This window comes from Ceratotherium simum, chromosome 5 (assembly GCF_057802395.1).
Source record: "Ceratotherium simum simum isolate JZ-2026a chromosome 5, ASM5780239v1, whole genome shotgun sequence".
Lineage (NCBI taxonomy): Eukaryota > Metazoa > Chordata > Mammalia > Perissodactyla > Rhinocerotidae > Ceratotherium > Ceratotherium simum.
Window position 1 is genome coordinate 53,620,021 of NC_141904.1, and position 20,631 is coordinate 53,640,651.

Here is a 20,631-nt window from a genome sequence, read left to right on the forward strand (position 1 = left end):
TCACCCTATTTATAAACCACATTAAAAAACTGGCTCCTTATCCTGAGGGTAATAGGACAAAGCACTTTAAGCAAAGGAGTGACAATATTAGATGTAAGTTTTGGAAGGATCACTGAGACTGCAATGAAAGTGATGGACTGGAGAAGAGCAAGTCATGTGGCAGTGAGGCCCAGGGGGAGGCCATGACATAGTTTGGCTAGAGATAATAATGTCCTGGATTGGGGTGGCACCAGTGGACATGGAGGAGAGGCCTGTTGGCTTAGGGGACAGATGAATAAGGGGGGCAGAGGGGAGTCAAGAATGACTCCCAGGTGTACAGCTTGGGCTACTGGCTGGATGGTGGTGCTACTCACTGAAATGGGGACCGTGAGAGGAGGTTTGGCGCAAAGGTGATGAGTTGAGTTTTAAGAGTCCAGTCGTCTTCAGGTCGGTCGTATGGGGCCCTTCATTCAAGGAGTGATATTTGCCAGGCGCCGCCTTAGGTCCTGGGAATGCATGATGTCATGCGATTGTCCAGAGTGGGGGAAGGTATGTAGATTAAAAACACCAATATATACTACAAAGGAGAACTGCAGGGAGTTCGGGCGCACATTACAGGGAGGCCTGACCTAATCCTGGGGTCCGGGACGCTTTCCCTGAGGAAGTGCCATCCGAGGTGAGTCCCCTTCAGACCATCAAGGGCCTAGCCTCGGGACGGCGGCCTCGGCGAACCCCTGCCTGCCCCTCGCCCCCTGCCGTGCCCCAACCCCGCCGACCTGCCTGCCGTCCCGCCGGTGCCTCACGAGCGTCACCTCCCCGTAGCTGCCCCTGCCCACAGCCCGCAGGTAGCAGTAGGCGGCCAGGGGCATGTTCCCAGCGCGGGCCTAGAGTCAGGATGCGGCGGTGGGAGCGAGCAGGACAGCGGGCCGCGGCGGAAGGCCCCGCTCATGCCCGAGAGGCTGCGGTGTCGGTGGCTACAGAGGCGGCCCGGGCCGGGCGCGAGCGCGGAGGCCGAACTCACCGCGACGCCGCTGCCATAGCGATCCCGCCCGGCGCAGCCCCGCGCATGCTCCGGCGGCCCGGGAGGCTCTACCACAGAGCCCAGGCGCCAGGCGGCCAGAGCGGTCCCTCCGTCCCCGGAGGTCCGGCCATAGAGCCGAGGCCCCTGGGAGCCAGAGGGACTCCGCCGGGCCCTGCGCGCGCCTTTTGCCTCAGTTCCACCGCCAGGAGCTTCCGGGTTGCTGGCGAAAATAAGTCACGGAAGCTTCCACTTATTGAGCAGTTGTTCTAAGCGCTTTGCAAGTATTGTTAATTCATTCTAAAAATATTTATTGGCCGCCTACCATGTGCCTGGCCGACAAAGTCCCTGCCCTCCTGGAGCTCACATTCTAATGGATGTGGAGTGGAGGACAGACTCTAGACTCTGCAAGTAACATTTGTTGTGTTTGCATTATCACACGTCTAACTATCTATGCATCCAGCAATCCATCTTCTTTTGTATGCATTTCAAAGTAAATTGGGTATATCGGTACACTCACCCCTCAACACTTCAGCCTGCCTATTGAGAAGTGCAGAGAACTCTCATCAGAACACCATCCAAATTCCTGCAGTAAGCGACTTGGCCAAACTCTGGCATAGCTTCTAACAGCTTAAGGCAGTGTCCCTAGAAGGACCCCCGTCCCCGCTAAAAGGCCTCCCTGTGCAAGCTCAAAGCTGCCAAAAGAATTTATTGTTTGTTCTAGCCAACACCTCCCTTTCCTGGAGCGTTTACTGAAAAAAGCTTACAATTGTAAATCTTTCCACTGTCCCTTTGAGGGGTTGTATCTCCTACAACCAGGAGTGTCTTTCTCAAGGACCTGAAATCTGTCCCTTTGAAATCTAAGATTTCTTTTGCCTACATCCAAGAACCAATTTTGCCCAGTTGGGGGCAATATCGCCCCAATTTAGAATGCGTAATATAGAGCATACTATTACCCCAGAATTCATGCCTCTTCCCCAACCCGCTCCCAGAGATGAAAACATGAGTCCATTTAATCCTTAATCAGTCCATTTAATCAACCATGTGAGGCTGGTACTATTATCCTCATTTTACAGTTAAGGAAACTGAGTCTGTGGGAAGTTAAGAAACTCAAAACAATATTCTAGAAGGCTTAGGGTTTGCTCACTGCTAAACCCCCCTGTAGTCACTTGGACCCACCTGCCCCCAAGAAAGTTTACTGGAAAATTACTCAGATTTCCTAGATGCTTTTCTTAGTCTTCATGTATCTCTCATCCCCTCAGCAGCCTTTGTCCCTCTGGGGAATCCTCTCCTTTCTTGGTTTCTAGAGCTTTCCTGCTTCTCCTCCCCCTGTCCACTCCTATTCTCCTTTGATTTCTCATACTCCCCTTAGGTTTGAGGTTTCCCAAGTTTCTGTTTGCTGCCCTCTGCTTTTTACCTCCCCCAACATGCTCTTTCTCAAATCTGTCATTCACTCTATAGACCTTTAGTGTGGGCCCACATGGTGCAGGGCCAGTGCCTTGCCCTGGAGGCACAAAGTGAACACGACAAAGTCCTGCACCTGGAGGGCTTACAGTCAAGGAGGGAGATGGCCATTAATCAATAAAGTGTACCAACCAGTTTTCCTTACCAAGTGAGGTGAATGCTGTGCAGAAAGGACACTAGGCCCAGCCTAGGCATCCAGGGGACGTTGCCCCAAGCAAGCATTGCTTGGGCTGAAGTTTGAAGGAAAACTTTTTCAGGCAGAGGGAGGACAGTGTGCTAAGGCCCAATGGACTTCTTTTGTGACTCCACTTCCACAACTCAGTGTGAACTCCCTGAGCATTGGGTCAGGCCTGTCTGCTGCAACACCCCAAACCCAGCAGTTGGCATGGGGCTGGCACACAGCAGGTGTGAATGGGTGAATTGGGGGTTGATGAATGAATGAATGAAAAAGCACCAGCCTACACGAATTGGGAACAAGTCTCTAGGTTGAAGCTGAGATCCAGAGGGGCCATGGGCTGGTGAAATGGAGGGGATCCACTCAGGATCTGGAAGTGTATTAGACAGGGAAAGGCCTAGGGCAGATTGACGTTTTTAAATGATGACTCTGGCTGATGCTGGAGAGTAGAATGTAGGAGCAGAGTGGAAGTAGGGGAAGCGGCCATCTAGATGGGAGATAAGGGTGGCTTAGACTCAGTGGTGACTGGGAATTTGGAGAGAAGTGAATGGATTAGAAGGATATTTAGAGGGGTGGAGGTGGAGGTGGAGGGTCTGGAGGAGGGAGGCATCCAAGATGCCACCCTGCTTTCTGGCTCGGATGCCTGGATGTATGGTGGTGGCCTTCATTGGGGTGGACAACAATGGGAAGAAGACCAGGCTTGGTAATAGGGTGCAGCAGGGAGAGAGAAAGTTCATGAGTCCAGTTGGGACATATCAGATGGAGGGGCCCTGAGAAAGTCAAGCAGGCGATTGGCTGTGTGAATGGAGCTCAGAGCAGGTCTGGGCCTATGTGCTGTCCCGTTGTCCCAGCAGCACAGCCACCCTCTCAAGCCCCCAGGCTCAATCCTCAGCAACCTCATCTGCTTTCTGTCCACCCATCCCCGCAACTCCCACGTCCACAGAGGGTGGAGGAAGCTATCCTCTTCATCTGTAGCATGGGAACAAGGATAGTATCCATCGCTTGTCGTTAGTTGTCAGCAATAAATGAATTAGGATACAAAAGATGCTGAGAAGTAGGCCAGGCACTAGTCACTGTTAGCTCTCCCCATACCCTCTCTCCTCCCCAGACCACACAAATGTGTTTCCAGCACCTTCTATGGACCAGGCTTGGTGCTAGCCATCTTCCAACATCCCAGTCTCAATTTTGCCACATCCCTGATCAAAATATCTTTAGTGTTTCCCAACCAAAAGGCTGGCCACTGTCAGACCTCTGTGCCAACTGGTCTGACAGTTGGCACTGTCACTGGGAAGTTGCCACTTCCCACTCTCCTTCCACCTACTCCATCAGGTCCTGCTCCCATCACACAGACACTGCACCTTCCCAAAGCATGCTTCACGTTTACCCCTCTGCTTTTCTCTCCCTCCCCGTCCCACCTTCCCCTTCCCAAGTGCTGCTCTATTTCCCAGGCACTTCCTCCGGGAGCCTTCTCCAAGGCCCTGTGGGAGATGAGCTCCACCCCTTCCAGATTTCTGCAGCTCCTTCCTGCTCCTCATTAGCTTCTGACCACTCCTGGGATTCCCTGGCCTCCTTTGATTTGTCTGACTCCTTTTCTCAAGGCATCAGCTCACTGAACACAGTGAGGCACTCGAGTTTCATCATTGAGGTGTCCCAGTGCCTGGCACTGTGCCCAACCAACCACAGGGCTCGGTCAGTACTGGTGCAGGAAATCAACAGAACCTCAAATCTACAGCTTCATGTTGATCCAGCTCATCTTCCACAAAGGCCAGAAAACAGGCTAGAAGGTCATTCTGTCCTGGGGACAATAAACCTTTTCCCAGAATCTGCTCTGTAAGACCAAGTCCAGGACAAGCAAACAGAGATCAAAGAGGCCTCTGAGGGCCGGCCCCGTGGCTTGGCGGTTGGGTGCGCGAGCTCCGCTGCTGGCGTCCCGGGGTTCGGATCCCGGGCGCGCACCGGCGCACCGCTTGTCCAGCCATGCTGAGGCCGCGTCCCACGTGCAGCAACTGGAGGGATGTGCAGCTATGGCATGCAGCTGTCTGCTGGGGCTTTGGGGGAAAAAATAAATAAATAAAATTATAAAAAAAAAAAAAGAGGCCTCTGAGCCCCTCACCTTATGGGGTCATGGCAGCCAGCACATTCCACCCAGGGCCATGGATTAGATTGACCAGGGGCCATGTCTGCCCAGTGTGCTGTGGCTTGTGGGGGTCAGGGAGGGTTTGGGCATAAAAATTAAGAAACTGCAGGTACAAGAGGGGTCTCTGGGGTCTTCAACTCTGCTTCTCCTTTCTCCCTAATAACACAGAGGGCATTTCTGTCATTACGTGATACGCTTAGGCTTTGAAGTCTGAAAGACCTGAGTTTGAAGGCCTGTTCTGTCATTTGCTATGGGACGAATGTCCCAGGAACATCATAAGGATAAAATTAGACAATGCAGGGCTTAGAGCAATACGTGGCACACAATCAGCACTCCATTATGACAATGTGGTATTCATCTTTGTCTCCCTCTTACCTGCCAGGCAGCCCTGCTCCAATGGAGGAATGATGAGGCTTATTTCTGTTCTTCTTTCCAAATCTGAGCAAGGTCCAGAGAGATGAAGCAACTGTCCTAAAGCACAGGTCACCCATTACACGTTACCAGGGCTGCCCAGAATGCTCCGGCAGAACTACTGCTAGAGTTGGAACCGTCAGAATCATGGACGTGGGCAGACACTTTCTAAGTCACAGGATCTGCCTCCCTGGCCAAAGTGTGACTGTCTGAAAAGTTTGTTGATGCTTAAAGAATTTTGAAAGTGACACATAATGAAGTTTAGAAATCCGTTTTTAACTGGGGCTTCTTGCCACATGTCACCGTATCAATGGTGTTGCCCTGTGCCAGACCCGGGATTAGATGAACTGTCAGGGTCTTCACAATTCACGTTGGCTGAGTGCAGTTCTATACAGAGGGGCACAGTCTGAGTCTGGTCAGGAGTTTACACAGCTGAGCATCCCCCCGAGGAGAAAGCTTTCACTGCCATTTTTTGATCCTCCAAACTGTAGTATTTGCCTTCACCTTGTCTAATGTTTAATCCGTGTTTATCCAGCACTTTATTGATTAATGGCCTGAGTGAAGTGACAAGGCAGCGGGAGCCTGGAGACCATGGACGGCACCATGGGGCTGCGGGTGCTGCTGTGCATGTACGTGGCACCCCTCCTGGCCCTGCAGGCTGTGCCCGCTCAGGGTTCACCCACAGGCAGGCCCAAAGGCAGCGAGGTATGTGGGTAAACCCTCGGGGCAGAAACGGGTAGCTGGGCCTCGATCAGGCCTGGGAGAGACACAAGACTCTTACCCCAGGGGCTGGGGCCACCCCCACCTACCATGACCACCTCTGACTGGAGAGGTGAGGCCAAGGGCAGAGGACACAGACTGTGTCCCACTCCCATCCTGTAACAAATAGTCTGTAGGCCCCTGAGCATTCACACTCACACTTGTACCTAGTTTGTTTTACAGAAGCGACAGGCTGTAGACCCAGTGAGTGAGAGCCTCTGCAAAGGGGTCTATGGTGGGGCCATTATTACTGCCTTGTTTTCCCCCTCCCTTGGGAGTGTGCCCCTCTGTTAGTGCCTGGGAAGGACTCCCATCTCCCGGAAATGGGGGCTTTCCCATCCCACCTCACACCCCACTGCACAGTCTCATGCTGAGAAGACAGAATGGGTCTTCCCAGGAGGTCTGGTCTGTTCTTTAGGCACCTTGTGTCAGAGCTGGGTGCTGAGCCCCAGTACAACATGGAGGTCTCTGTCAGGCTCAGAGGCCCCTATCCCAGGCCACACCTCCCTCACATCTCACTTTAGACCGTCAACGGCGTGATCATCCGGAGTTTGAAAGTCAACTGCAAAGTCACCTCTCGCTTTGCCCACTATGTCATCACCAGCCAAGTGGTCAACAGCGCTGACGAAGCCAAGGAAGTGGGCTTCGATGTGGAGATCCCCAACACGGCCTTCATCAGTGACTTTGCCATGTGCGTGCCCTGCCTGACTCCCACACCCAGAGCTGTCCCTTCACCAGGCCCAGCCCAAGCCCAAGACTCAGAGGGGCCAGACAGTGCAGACCATCTCTTCCTCATCTCCCAAAGGGCCGCAGGCCTGCTCCAGCTCTGAGGGGAAGAACAAGCTCTTTAGGTCTGTTCTGGGCTCCTATCCTGAGGAGCAAACTGGGGCCTTTGACAGTATGTTTTCAGCCTAGAGCCCAAGGAGCAAAGGCTGGCACCCAAGGCTTCTTGCTGGATTTAATGCCCGTGGCTGCCCACCTCACTGCCATGGGGCCCCTAAGTAACTCTGTAGGGAGTGGGAGGCCAGCAGGGGAAGCCCTCCCATGAGTGCTCACCTGGACAGAGCCTTCTCAGGGTTTGGGCTGGGAGCACCTCCAATATGAAGGACTTGTGTGGTCAGGGAGAGGCACCTCCCCTGAGGGTTTCTTCCTCCCCACAGCACAGCAGATGGACACACATTTGTCGGGGACATAAAGGACAAAGTGACTGCGTGGAAGCAATACCGGAAAGCAGCTATCTCAGGAGAGAATGCCGGCCTTGTCAGGTGAGTTCTGGAACCCACTGGCCCAGTGTCTGGGGCTGCCTTCCCCAGCCAGGACAGATCTGAGGGCTGGAAGGTGGCCTTGGGTAGAAAGCAGCCCCGGGCTAATGGGAAGTGAGCAAACTGCGCAAACCCAAATGCCCTGGACAAGGTTGGTGTTGACTTGCCCATCTCCCAGACCAGCCTCCAGGAGAAGTGGGGCCCTGTCCTTGGGCCCTGACCTTGACCAGCCAACTAAGACAAGGGTGAGAGTAAAGGAAACCTGAGAGCAGCACTAAAATAAGAGAAATTGATTCTGAGGGCCATGCTTTAGGTGACAAGGACCTACATGTCTCTTACCATTTGTCTGTTTGTTGTTGCCTCTGGTGGCATGTCCAGGGCCTCAGGGAGAACAATGGAGCAATTCGCCATCCACATCACCGTTGGTCCCCGGAGCAAGGCCACGTTCCAGCTGACCTACGAGGAGGTGCTGAAGCGAAAACTTATGCAGTACGACATTGTCATCAAAGTCAAGCCCAGGCAGCTGGTGCATCATTTTGAGGTAGATTGCAGGTGACCGCACACAGGGGAGCGGTCTCAGGAGCAGGGCTCCTGCCTCTCTCTCGGGGTGGCTCCAAGCACTGGTTTGGCACCCACCGTGTGCCATCTCAGGCCTGAGCACACACTGACTCCTTGGGATGGGCTTCTCTGGGCTCTTTTGGGCTGGGAGCTCCCTGAACCCTCGAACCTCCTCTTCCTCCTCTCTGAACCTCGGCTTGCTCATCTGTTAAATGGGGATCCCTGCGTGTCCCAGGACTGCCACAAGGATCACGAGAGATATTGAATGTCCAGGTAGATTGTAAACCAGAAAGTCCTGGGCAGCCTGAGGGGCTGTGATTGTCACTGGCACTTCAGTGGTGGCCGAGTTGAAAGGCACAGGCAGGCACACCTTCACTGGTCCAGTATTTTTGGAGTGCCTATGACATGCCAGGCCATGTGCTAAGGGCTAGGAGGGCACTGCACACAGTAAGTGGCCAGGACACATGTTGGCTCTTGGCTGAGACTTGATGATGGCCCGAATGGGAGCCTTGGTGCAGGGATTGTTTCAATGGTGCAGATCGACGTGGACATCTTTGAGCCCCAGGGGATCAGCAAGCTGGATGCCCAGGCCTCCTTCCTCCCCAAAGAACTGGCGACCCAACTCGTCAAGAAGTCCTTCTCAGGGAAAAAGGTGCATGGGATGGCTGGGGTGGTGGCAGGCCCTCCCGGGACTTCTCAGCTTGGCCCATCCCCTTATGGAATGTCCAGGCTCGGCCTAGGAACCAGGCAGGGGCTGCAGGCTGCCCTTGGGGTGAGAGAGGCAGATGTTTTGTGGTTGGTGTGCCAGGGGAACTCAGCACCCCTGGTTCTCAGAGCAACTTAGCAAAAGCCTGCATGCTGAGGCTGAGGAAGGTGCCCACACCAGTTGTGTGGTCTAGGGTGAGTTGCTGGCTTGCTTGAGCCTCGGTTTCCTCTTTCCCTGTCTCACACCCAGGGGAGAGCATTCAGGGAAATATAGGGCACATGAGCAAACCTCAGATGCTGTTGTGGTTAGGATTCCAAGCTACAGAGTTCTTGGAAACATAATTAAGTTTGGAAAGGCCTTTGGCCTACCCAGCTACTTGCCACTTGTCACTCGTCACCCATTTGCAGGAATCCCAGAAGCCCCCTGCTTGCTCCTAGCCCAGGTCCTGGAGGAGTGTGGCATATGGGTGGGTGATGCCCAGCTAGTGCCCTGCTTCCTAACTCGTCCTCAACTGGAGCCCAGGAGCAAACCCTTTAGCTCCCACTCCCTTTGGTAGTGACTCCATAACAATTCACTTAAAGGACATATTTCTTACGGTTTTAGAGGTTTCCTTTAAAAAAAATATGATACCCCAGAGTACTAGCAAACATGCTTGCTTTCAGTAGCAAACCAAGGGGATGGGTTTTGTCTTCCTAACAATTCTTTTCAAGTTTTTTTTTTTTTTAATGAGCATATCTTACTTATATAACAAACAAAAAGTAAAAATAAAAAATTCTTTAAATAAATGTGGAAAGTACAGAAGTACAGAAAAGTATCGAGTTAAAACCATCCCCGATTTCCCTGAGCATGACACCAAGTCAACACCAGACCTCAGCCCCGTCTCCGGGCCCTTCCTTCCGGCCTCTGCCCTTTGTCTACCTAGGTGGGTTCTATTGTCCAGCACAGTTTCGTAGCCTTGTTTTTTCACTAGACGGTTTGAGTTGACTGACATCTCTCATGCTCTCATACTGCTATTATTTTGTTTTTATTTTGCACCCAAAGTGGTGATAGTTATTGTAAAAAATCCCAATGATTCAGAAGCATATAAGAAAGAACAGGTCTTCTCTCCTACAACCTACGGGTGTGCACTCTCAGCAGCTGGGTGACCAGACTCCCAGACTCATTTCTATGCCCATGCAACACACACACATGTGCACATGTACACACACACACATACCCCTTATGTTGTCTTTGCAAACATCCTGTTTACGGCTGCACAAACCAGTCATGCCTCCCACCCTCAATGGTTACAGGGTCATGTGCTTTTCCACCCCACTGTGGGCCAGCAGCAATCCTGCCCCACATGCTCCACATCCTTGCTGAATGGGGACTTCAAGGTGACCTACGATGTTAATCGAGACACGCTCTGCGAACTCCTGGTAAGCCTGAAGCTTCTGGCCTAAGATTCAGAGGGCGGCCAGGGGTGCTTGTGAGAAAGGCCTCACTCGTGTGTTGTGATCTTTGTGTTTCAGGTCGCCAATAACCACTTTGCCCACTTCTTTGCCCCCCAAAACCTGACAAACCTGAACAAGAGCCTGGTTTTTGTGATTGACATCAGCTCCTCCATGCAAGGCCAGAAAGTGAAGCAGGTCAACTGTGTCTTTACATAGTTCACCCAGCAGAAGCTTCTTCAGCCCCATCACTGACCCCACACTGGTTTTGCCCCCAGAGTCTGGGTTTGGGATTTCTGCTCCTGGTCAGAGGCAGGGTGATTTAACAGGAAATCCCAGCTAGGGGCTTGGAGTCAGCTGCTGTACTTTCTCACTGCGCACCTGTGGGCAAGTGCATTTACTTCTCCTCAAAGGCAACGGTGGGACTAGTAACAGTGCCCACAGGGTCATGGGGTTTATCGATGGAGGGTGCTTGGAAGATGAACCCTGGACACTGAAAGTGCTGGGGATAATTATGGCTGTCCATGGGGAGGCATCTTGCAGCAGGGCAGAGCCCACTATCCACAGTGCTCCAACTGCCCTGAACATGGGGCAGTGAGACCACGGCTGGACAAGCAGAGATTTAGAAACTCAGCCCCCTAGGGTCCTCTTTCTTAATCCTGCCCAACTCGAACTCTCGGTCATTTTTTCTCCTGGTGCTGGGTCCCTTTGCCTTCTCCATCCCCCTCATACACTCCCAGGGCCCGGCAGGAGGCTCCTCACCTAGCACCACCCGGCTGTTCTGTGCATCCCCTCCTGATCATCCACCATGTACCTCCCCACTGTGGATCTCTGAAATGGGTGTCTGGAGCTGACAGGAGGCACTATTCTTGGGGTCGTGTCCCAGCACTGACTGTCTTGTCCTTACAGACCAAGGAGGCGCTCCTTAAAATCCTGGAGGACATTCGGCCAGGGGACTATTTCGACCTGGTCCTCTTTGGGTCTGAAGTGCAGTCATGGAGGGGCTCACTGGTGCAGGCATCTGCAGCCAATCTGCAAGCAGCTCAGGACTTCGTGCGGCACTTCAACCTGGCTGGCTGTAAGGGCAGGGGTCTCAGGCCACCTCGGCCTTCCTCTGGCCCCTGAGAATGAGGGCATACACTGGTCTGCTTTCTCTCCTTTGCAGCTACAAACCTGAATGGAGGTTTGCTCCAGGGAATTGAGATCTTGAACAAAGCTCAGGGAAGCCTCCCGGAAGTCAGCAACCATGCCCCAATTCTCATCATGTTGACAGACGGCGAGCCCACAGAGGGTAAGCACCTTGACACCATCTTAGGAGGTGGTGATCTCTTCATTACCAAAGGCATTCAAGCTGATCTTGGAAACCCAGCCACCGAGGATGCTGTCAGGGGCAGAAGGGCTCAAGACAAAGTCAAGCACTGGTCTAAACACAGAGTTCAGGCCCTAAACTCTGCAGGAGCTCCAGGGCTTACTTCTGTCCTGTGTTGGGAAATTGGGGATGTTGCTGCATGACACAGGGTTGCACTGGGCCCAGGAGGACGGGCAGGATTCCTAGGTTGAGTTTAATGAACTATGTATTCAGCACTGACCTGTGTGCCAAGCACAGGGCTAGGGACCAAGAAGAGATACCAAAAGAACAAGACATGTCTCTGCCCTTAAGGAGCCAAGGGTCTCCTGGGGGAGGCAGAGTCAGGAGCAGATGCTCTGTCGAGGGCCCTGAAAGAACAGGATGCCAGGAGGCTGTGGGCTCACGGCCAAGGGGTGTCTGGCCCAGGCAGGGTCTCAGAAGGCCTCCTGAGGAGGTGACCCCTGAGCTCAGTCTGGAAGGAGGAGAGGAGAAGCAGGAAGGGATCCTTGGCAGAGGGGCAGCTTGAGCAAAAACAGGTTTGTGTGCTGACAGAGCCTGCCCAGGAACAGCAAGCATGTGCAGAAGAGGTGAAACAAGGGTGGAAAAGTCATTAGGGCCTCACAGGCCACGGCAAGGAATCATGGGAGGGTTTAGGGCAGAATCAGATCTGCTTGTGACAGATCCCTGTAGAAGGGCAAGGTCTGTGAGGAGCTGTTAGCAGTTGTTGCAGTCACCCAGCTTAGCCAGCAGGAGGTGCTGCCTCAAGGTGCCAGTCGAGACTGGAGGTGACCTGAGACGGGAGGCTTGACCCCCAGGGAGTGTGCCCCAATGTCCTTTCGTGCCCCACGTGCCTGTGAGCCGGTACCCTGTCACTACCTGGGTGTGTGGCTGCAGGGGTGACGGACCGGTCTCAAATCCTCAAGAATGTCCGCAATGCCATCGGGGGCAAGTTCCCACTCTACAACTTGGGCTTCGGCCGGGATGTGGACTTCAACTTCCTGGAGGTCATGTCCATGGAGAACAATGGACGAGCCGAGAGAATCTACGAGGACCATGATGCTGCCCAGCAGCTGCAGGTCCCCTCCTCCACCCCTGACCCCCCAATGCACCACCAATGCCATGCCATGGGGCATCCAGACTTGGCAACCATTGGCACATCAGCCTAGAGGAGCCGATAAAACCCTGGCATGGGGTTCGAATTAGCTGCATGACCTCAAGCCAGTTACTGTACCCCTCTGAGCCTGTGATTCCTCTATAAAGTGGGGATCATGACACCTCCCTTTATGAGTGGGTTTCCCATTGGGTGCCCAGATCAGTTCTGAGGCTGTGCCCCCCGCCTCTACAGGGTTTCTACGACCAGGTAGCCACCCCCTTGCTGGTGGATGTGGAGTTGCAATATCCCCAGAACGCTGTCTCAGCCCTGACCCAGCACCGCCATAAACAGTACTACGAAGGCTCGGAGATCGTGGTGGCTGGGCGCATTGCTGACCGTAAACTGAGCAGCTTCAAGGCTGACATACAGGCCCGTGGGGTAAATAGTGGGCTGCGGAGGGTGGGGAAGCCAGGCAGTGCCCAGGGGCTCCCAACCCACACTGTTCCCCACCCCTCTCTACCCCTGGGGGCCTTTCTTTCTCCAGAGTAGTGCCTCTACCCGTGCACTGTGCTACCCGCCACCCCTGCCCCTAGGCTTGAACATTCCTCCACACAGGCATCCTAGGGGGCTGGACAAGCTGGAATGGGGCCAAGGTGACCTTGGTTCGTTGTAGTTCAATCGGCATAAAGTGGACCACTTGTTACTCCTCACGTCATTTCCTCCAAGGCATGAGAGAGCAAGAGACCAGCCTTTCCCTTCTCACTTGACAACCATTTCCTGAACACCGTATGTGCACCCAGCTTTGTGCCATGGTGCAGTGTATGTGTGCATATGCACGCTGGTGGGTCATGGGCATGTGAGACCTAGAGCCTGCCCTACAGGGCGTGGACTTGAGCCCTGCAGTGTGGTTGAGGGTTCAGATCTCGGGCTTTGTGTGAGGAGAGGTGAGCTGGACCCTGGCTGCACCCTGACCAGCTGGGTGACCTTGAGCAAATGGGTCCAGCTCTCTAGGCCTCAGTTTCCTTTTCTGTACCACAAGGGATAATACTGCATTGGAGAGTTGTGTGGAGTAAATGAAATAGTCCATGTTTATGCAGTGCTTGGTGCATGGGATGCCCTTGGGAAGTGGTGCCCCCATTATTGTAGCTGGGGAGAGAAGGCACATTCGTGTGCTGTGGCAAGTTGAATGGTGCCACCCCTTGGAGAGGTGGTGAGCATTTGGAGGGGCGGGGCATGGTGGAAACAACTACATGGTGGAAGCAGCTGGATGCTTGTTGGCATCCCCCAGAGAGAGTAATTCCATGAGGTCAGGGCCTGGGTCCTCCCATCCGTGGGATCCCCAGCAGCTAGGCCAACTTGGCTCACAGAAGGTGCTCAGCAAGCTTTTGTGAAATGAACGGATGAGTGAGAATGAGGGGAGCAGGCTCAGGAAAGGGGGGTGTGCTAAGAAGGAAGCTGCAGAGTCCAGACAATGGTGAGGCCCCTTGGAGCCTTGAGCACCAGCCAGCAGTTGTGCTCCTCCTGGCGCACGGCCTCTCTCCCCGTCACAATCCTCAGGAGGGCCGAGAATTCAAGACAACCTGCCTGGTGGATGAGGGAGAGATGAAGAAACTGCTCCAAGAGCGGGGCCACATGCTGGAGAACCATGTCGAACGCCTCTGGGCCTACCTCACCATCCAGGAGCTGCTGGCCAAGCGGTATGACTTGACCACTGCAGCTGGCCGGGGTGGGCACCGTCCACGCCAGAGCACCCCCACCCCGGGGCCTTTGGACCCATGAGGTGCACAGAGAAGGGGCAGTTCTGGGCCTTCGAGGTTGCGAGTGGGTCAGATTTACTGTCCTTCTGCTTTGCTCACCGAGTTAATATCAACCAGTCAGTCAATAGTGTAGGCAGGGCCCACGGGGGGCACAGGGCAGCTCACTGTTTGCCCCGACTGAGCTGCTGTGCGGGAAGCTGCCCTTTACTGTGGGGCTGCTGTGTCCAGACACACCCATTTAATCCTCACAGTGTGCAGGAGAATTTCCTCTTTATCCCCATTTAACAAACAAGCAAACTGAGGCTCAGAGAGGTTAGACTGCTTGCCCAAAATCTCACAACTGTTAAATGAACTGTGTATTTCTGAGGCACATCCCCTAACCCTGCCAAATCTCCAGGTTTTCTCTGTGAGAGGTCTTTAAATCGTGAGGTCTTTGAAGACAGCCACTGAATGAGGGCACTGCAGGTGCTAATACGTGTTTGTTGACTGAGTGAATGAGTGAACAAATGAGTGAAAGGATGAGGGAGTGCGAGTCCATTGTCGTCCAAGCTGCGGGGCTTGGAGCCACTATCTGTCTTGCAGGATGAAGTTAGAGGGGAAGGAGAAGGCCAACCTGTCGGCCAAGGCCCTGCAGATGTCGCTGGCCTATCAGTTCGTGACCCCGCTGACCTCCATGACCATCAGGGGCATGGAAGACCAGGACGGCTTGAAGCCCATCATTGACAAGCCCCCGGAGGGTATGGGCTCTGCAGAAGGGGAGGCTGTGGGCAGTGAGGAGGCTTCTGAGGGCCAAAAATCTCCTGGGCTTTAATTCTCTTCCCTTTCTCTCCCTTCCAGATTCTCTGCCCTTGGGTGAGTGTTAAATCACATTAGTTTTCTTGAGGGGCTTCCTGGGGCAAGTGCTCCAGCCCCCAGGCATAGCTCCCCAATCCAACATCTCTCCTGCCTCTACCCCTTCATCGTCTCTTCCTTCCCCGAGATGCCCTTCCCCACTTGGCCCCCAACTAGTTGCTGCCTCCTGTGTGCTTGGGGAGCCCTTGCACACCCTGAACCACCCCCCCGCCCGCCACCCCACTGGCCTCCTTCTGAGTCTTCCATGTGAGCGTGTGTCTGCAAGGAGCTGAGGTCCTGGGGGAGGGCTGGGACCCCCAGGAGGAGGGCTTGCCCAGGCCTGATTGGCCTCTGGGCCTGGGGTACACTTGGGGAATGAGGCGTGTGCCTTTCACAAGGAGTGCTGAGGGTGACTTCGTTCTCTGTCATCATCCTCTACAGAGATGCAGGGACACAGAAAAAGTAAGTGGCAGCCATTCCGACGATGTACATCTCTACCTCTCTACTCTCCACCTTGCTGTCCCTTCAGGCTGTGTGTTTGGTCCTGAGCAGAGCCCCTAGGTTATCACCCCACTTGCCTGATGAGGAAAGGACAGCCCCAGGCTTCCTTCCTCCGCTCCACCTCTCCTCACTGCTTCTTACCGGTAATCCTCAGAATGGTTCCCCTGACGTGGGCCTGGCCTTCCCCACCCTTATGCCACCAGCCCCACCAGGGACCCATGGAAGGAGACAGAGGAGGCCAGCCCACTGCGCTGGGTCAAACTTCTGTTTCCACATCCCGAGAGGCATCAAGGGCTCTGTGTCCACTCCTGCTCCTGTGGCCTCAGGCCAGCCCGCCTGGGTGGGAGGGGCCTCGGAAAAGGAGCCAGCAGCTCCAGTAAAGCCCCAGCCACCTTCCTTCTAAATGCCATTCCCCCTCGCCTGTCAGCGTTCGTGCTGTCCGCCTTGCAGCCTTCTCCAACTCACCCCAGCTCCAATGTCCAGCAGTTGCCAAGCCGAGTGACTGGCGGTGAGTCCTTGGGATGGTCTGAGGGACACCGCTGCCTGGTTGAACCCTTGCCCTCAGCTGGCCCCATCTGCCCGATGTCCAATCTAACGGACCCCATGCTGTGCCCCCAGTGGACACTGACCCACACTTCATCATCCACGTGCCCCAGAAAGAGGACAGCCTGTGCTTCAATATCAACGAGGAACCTGGTGTGGTCCTGAGCCTGGTGCAGGACCCCGACACAGGTATGAGTGACATCATGTCCTCTGCCAGACAGAGCAGGGCCTGGGATGCTCGACATTCAGCCACGGACAGGACAGTGATGGTAGTGTCCACTCCTCACAGGCTGTGCACCAGTCACCTGGCTTGGCTCAACCTGCCTCCTTCTCGTCCCATCCACCTGCCTGGGCCCTATGCAGGGCCTGCTTCATGGGTGCATGACCCATGCAGGCGACCCTACACTTAGAAGGGCCCCATATTTAGTTTAATGCTCTGCTGTTGCCATCTTGAAATTCTTAACAATTTTTGAACAAGGGGCCCTCATGTTCATTTTGTACTGAGTCCTGCAAATCATGTAGCAGTGCTTCCCCCACCTTTCCCCTCAGCATGGCTGAGGGACCCTCCGAGTCCAGCCCCCCGGGAGTGCTCAGGTGACAGGATTGACTCCCTCTCCCTCTCTCGACTACTCCTCCCCAGCTCCCAGTCCAGTCGTGCCATCTGCAAATGTCTGTTGAGCACCTGCTAGGGCCGGGGGTGCAAGGGGACCCGAGACGAAGTCCCTGCTCTTGTGGAAGGGAGACAAAAGTGAACAAATTCTTAGATGACGGTTTCAAAGCATGAGACGTGCTGTGTTGGGATGGAAGACAGGGAGGGGGCTTTTTGGCTGCTCAGGTCGGAGGAGGCCCCTGTGAAGCGGCCCTGCAAACTCGTCTGCAGTGCCTGCTGCGGCCTGCCCCTGTGTGGGGCTAGTTGGGGCCCCAGAGAAGGTGCATGCCCAATCCTGTCTTCGGCAAGGCAAGACCTCCTTCAAGGCCCAGAACCAAGGGCCAAGTACCAGATAGTTAGTGTGGCAAGACGGGAGGGGAGGTGGGTGATGCTGGGTGTGACCTGTACCGGTCCTGAAGGCCCCCTCGGGAGGTGAAATCCTCAAAGAGGCATGGCATGGGTAAAGTGTGGGGGGTCTCACAGGAGGGAGGCACAGCATGAGCAAAGGCAGGCTGGTGGGGGTCTAGCTAGAGCTGGCCCCTCCCAGACCTGGATGGCTCCTCACCCCTCTGCAGGCTTCTCAGTGAATGGGCAACTCATTGGCAACAGGGCCGGGAGCCCTGGGCAGCATGAGATCACATACTTCGGGCGGCTGGGGATCGCAAACCCTGCAACGGGCTTTCAGCTGGAAGTGACTCCTCAGAACATTACGCTGAACCCTGGCTCTGGCGGGCCCATGTTCTCCTGGAGGGACCAGGCTTTGCTGCGGCAGGACGAGTAACCGGGCTGGGGCTGGGGCCTGGGAGGGGAGGCGGTGGTAGGTGCCGTGAGGGCCCACCCCAGAGCCAGCTCCACTGCCTGAGCCTGCCAGGCCCTCATCCCCTGAGCCGTGTCAGTGAGTGACGTCCCTGTGGCCTCTGTGTGGGCTGTGCAGACATGTCAGACCCTGTGGACCACTCCTTTCATTTCCCTTGGTTTCTGGACACGTGCTTGGGGCCCTGCTGCCTGGATGCCTGTGTTCTCATGGCGCCCTCGCCCTGCAGTCCACCTCCATCTCCACCAAACAAAGCCGACTCATCCTCTAGGCCCAGCACGAAGGCCACCTCTTCCCTGAAGCCCTCCTAGTCTCTTCCTCTGCTGATCTCCAGAGTTCTCTGGGCTTCTCTTTCTTTCTTCTCTTTCTCTTCCCTATCTTAGTATGCCTTGTCTCATGTTTGTTTCTTCATTCATTCACTCATTCATTCATTCTGCCGAGTACCAGAGCTCAATGCTGGGCTACAGGAAGAGGTGGGCAGAGTCTGGTGTGGAGGAGACAGATGATGAAAGGGAGTCAAAGAACGCAGATTCTGATATTAGACAGGCTAGAGTCCAAGTCTGGCTTTGCCACTTACCAGATGTGTGACTTTGGTCAAGTTACTTAACCTCTCTGAGCCTCAGTCCTCACAGGATCAGAGTGAGACTTGAATGATGCAATTTGCATGGAGGGCTGGACAGAGGGCCTAGCACATTGCAAGGGCCCCATACACAATAGCAACATGTGGGGAGGAGCATGGAGTAGGTAACATCCAACCATCTGCGTGTGAGGGTAGGGGGGTCATAAGAGCTGAGTCCTAGAGGACGAGGGCAGCTGAATGGAGAGAGGTGCAGTGCAGCTGCACCTGTCCTCATGGCCACCTGGCCCTGCAGGGTGGTGGTGACCATCAACAGGAAGAGGAACCTGGTAGTATCCGTGGAGGATGGGGGCACATTTGAGGTCGTTCTGCACCAAGTGTGGAAGGAGAGTCACCAGGACTTCCTGGGCTTCTACGTGCTGGATAGTCACCAGATGTCAACGAGGACGCACGGGCTGCTGGGTACAGCCGGCCAGGCGGGCAGAGCTCTGGGGTGGGGTGTTGAAGTCAGTGGATTCGCCAAGGGTCAGCTTTGCAGCTGGGTACCAGGACAGGCTCACCTCCAACGTAGCCTCCAAGGCTCAGAGCTCCAAAGAAGGACTGTCCTGGTGAGGGTCTTGTCCCTCAAAAAGGCTGCAGTCAAACACACAGTGAAACTAAAGCTTAAGTGAGCCTGGGACCCAGTGGGGAGAGGTCCGATTAGCAAACAGAAAGTTCCTGTGGGCTCCCAGAGACCTCCTGGGTAGGAGGAGTCATTGGCCACACTGCTACTTCTTGTGGCCTTCCTGCGGGCCCTGCTCTCTATGGGCACCTACCCCTCAAAACTCTCTCCCCAGCCAGGTTCCTTTGGAATTAGTCCAAAAAAGACAGGAGGTTCAACCAAATGGCAATGTATGTGCTCCTCTATAGCAGGTGAACTAAAGGTGGCTTTTGATGCCAAAATTCATTAGAAATAGTCAAGCCTTTGAAAAAAATGTTCAAGCAACTCTCTAAACCTCCAGTGAGCACCTACTGAGTGCAAGGCAGCAGCAAGGCCCCCTAACGGTAACCACTGCCTCCAATGTACCTTTCCAGGACAATTCTTCCACCCCTTTGATTATAAAGTGTCCGACCTCCACCCAGGCTCCGACCCCACAAAGACAGATGCCACAATGGTGGTGAAGAACCACCAGCTGACGGTCACCAGGTAGGTGGGCTGCTCTCCCAGCATCTCTGCCCTTGGCATTCTGCATTGTTGGTCCAGGCCTTCCTCCAGGTGTCACGTGTGTGGGGTGGGTTTCCTGGGGAGGTGCAGCTCTGCTAGGTCCAAAAGCTGATCCCAGCTGACCTGTCTCTCCCCAGGGGCTTGCAAAAAGACTACAGCAAGGACCCCCGGCATGGGGCGGAGGTGACCTGCTGGTTCGTCCACAACAACGGAGCCGGGCTGATTGACGGCGTTCACACTGACTATATCGTCCCTGACATCTTCTGAACCCCCTTGCCAGCACACCTGTCCTCCCTTGGGACCACGGCAGAGGAAGAGGACAGCATCCTGACTTTCTGCCCAGGCCACATCTCCCTGTCCAAGATGGTTCCCTGGGTCAAAGCACACCCACGCTTCCATTAAAGAGACACTATGTCCAGTCCAGGCTGGCTGCTTTTTGGGAGGGAGAATGGCAGGGAGGCAACCCAAGATGCTGCCCATCAAAAGGGCTCAGGGGTCACAGCAGACCTGGAGGATGGGAGGGAGCCCACGCCAACTCGGCCCCTATCCCACCTTGTTCTCTGCAGTTGCCTGGCCCCTTGCCCTCTGAGTGCCCCTAGGTCCCCTGCACATAGCTCCCCCGACGGGTCCAGGGATCAAAGGACACTCTGGCAGCATGTACGGGAACGACCAGCCACAGCCACAGCTGACTCAGCACTTCCTGCAGCCAGGCACTGTTCTAGCAGCCTTAATTGAGTTAACTAAATCTGCTTCCAACAGGCCTGGGGATGCTTTTATCATGCCCATTTACAGCTGAGGAAACTGAGGTTAGGTAATTTGTCCAAAATCCCTCATCTTATAAGTAGCAGAGCTGGGATTTGAACACATGCTGTCTGTGTCAGTATCTGTGTTTTTAACCATTCCCATGTAAATACTCCAGTCAGGCTGGGCAGCTGCTGGCTAAAGCCTGTTGGGATTTGGTTAGATATTCCAAACTATCACTTAAAATGAACATATGAAAGAAGCATATGAAATATATATGGACCTAGGGTCCTGAAGAAGTCCTACTAGGAGCTGGAGGCTGCACCCGTAGGAGCCAGGGCCTCAGGGGGCAGTTCCCGTGCCTCCACCCTCAGCTTGATTGCCCAGCTGGGGGTTTGCAGCCTCTGACAGAGGCAGAGACAGCCACTGCCCAGAAGCTGTGATTTCAGGGGGCAGGAATAGCAGCCCACTGGCTCCTCACACAGACCCCTGGAATTATCCCTCCGGGGCTCCTTTCCTTGGCTTCCCCTTGGGGCCCAGTTAAAATGCGATGTCACAGGATGGGGAGAGATGAACCTACACTTTCAGGAGCCACTGGCCCTTCGGGTGGAGGTCGATGGGCCTGCACCTACTCCTTTCCAGAGGGTTTCTACTTTTTCTCTGCTAGCGTATGT

At 54.5% G+C, this 20,631-nt stretch overlaps 2 protein-coding genes across 7 annotated transcripts in view; one reads left to right on the forward strand and one right to left on the reverse strand.

The window, feature by feature from the left end:
* NEK4 (NIMA related kinase 4) overlaps positions 1-988 on the reverse strand; it is a 43,669-nt gene extending 42,681 nt beyond the window's left edge. For 3 of the 4 annotated variants that reach the window (XM_087431164.1, XM_087431163.1, XM_014792940.2), the window contains exon 1: positions 756-988. In XM_087431164.1, coding sequence (XP_087287290.1) covers positions 756-848 — 93 coding nt within the window. In that variant the 5' untranslated portion in view covers positions 849-988. The remainder of the gene's footprint in view (positions 1-755) is intronic. The other variant, XM_087431165.1, reaches the window with a different exon arrangement.
* On the forward strand, positions 365-19,634 carry ITIH1 (inter-alpha-trypsin inhibitor heavy chain 1). Of its 3 annotated transcripts, XM_014792966.2 has the most exons (22): positions 365-655; positions 5,720-5,889; positions 6,468-6,634; positions 7,104-7,208; positions 7,584-7,746; positions 8,302-8,415; positions 9,762-9,887; positions 9,981-10,097; positions 10,809-10,977; positions 11,065-11,190; positions 12,142-12,323; positions 12,593-12,778; positions 13,898-14,037; positions 14,680-14,834; positions 14,935-14,949; positions 15,370-15,390; positions 15,857-15,937; positions 16,048-16,161; positions 17,197-17,398; positions 18,308-18,474; positions 19,087-19,198; positions 19,354-19,634. In XM_014792966.2, the coding sequence occupies exons 2-22, from the start codon at positions 5,776-5,778 to the stop codon at positions 19,481-19,483; spliced, it is 2,706 nt and encodes a 901-aa protein (XP_014648452.1). In that variant the 5' UTR covers positions 365-655; positions 5,720-5,775; the 3' UTR covers positions 19,484-19,634. The 3 variants fall into 3 exon arrangements, with proteins under 3 accessions (XP_014648452.1, XP_087287287.1, XP_087287288.1); XM_087431161.1 differs by lacking the exons at positions 17,197-17,398; positions 18,308-18,474; XM_087431162.1 differs by lacking the exons at positions 365-655; positions 5,720-5,889; positions 6,468-6,634 and adding an exon at positions 6,653-6,794.
* The last annotated feature ends 997 nt before the right edge of the window (positions 19,635-20,631 follow it).

Coding starts and splice junctions, on each gene's coding strand:
- ITIH1 (XM_014792966.2), top strand. CDS start 5,776: ATGGACGGCACCATGGGGCTGCGGGTGCTGCTGTGCATGTACGTGGCA. Junction 6,635..7,103: donor TTCATCAGTGACTTTGCCAT/GTGCGTGCCCTG, acceptor TCCTCCCCACAG/CACAGCAGATGGACACACAT. Junction 8,416..9,761: donor AGTCCTTCTCAGGGAAAAAG/GTGCATGGGATG, acceptor CAATGGTTACAG/GGTCATGTGCTTTTCCACCC.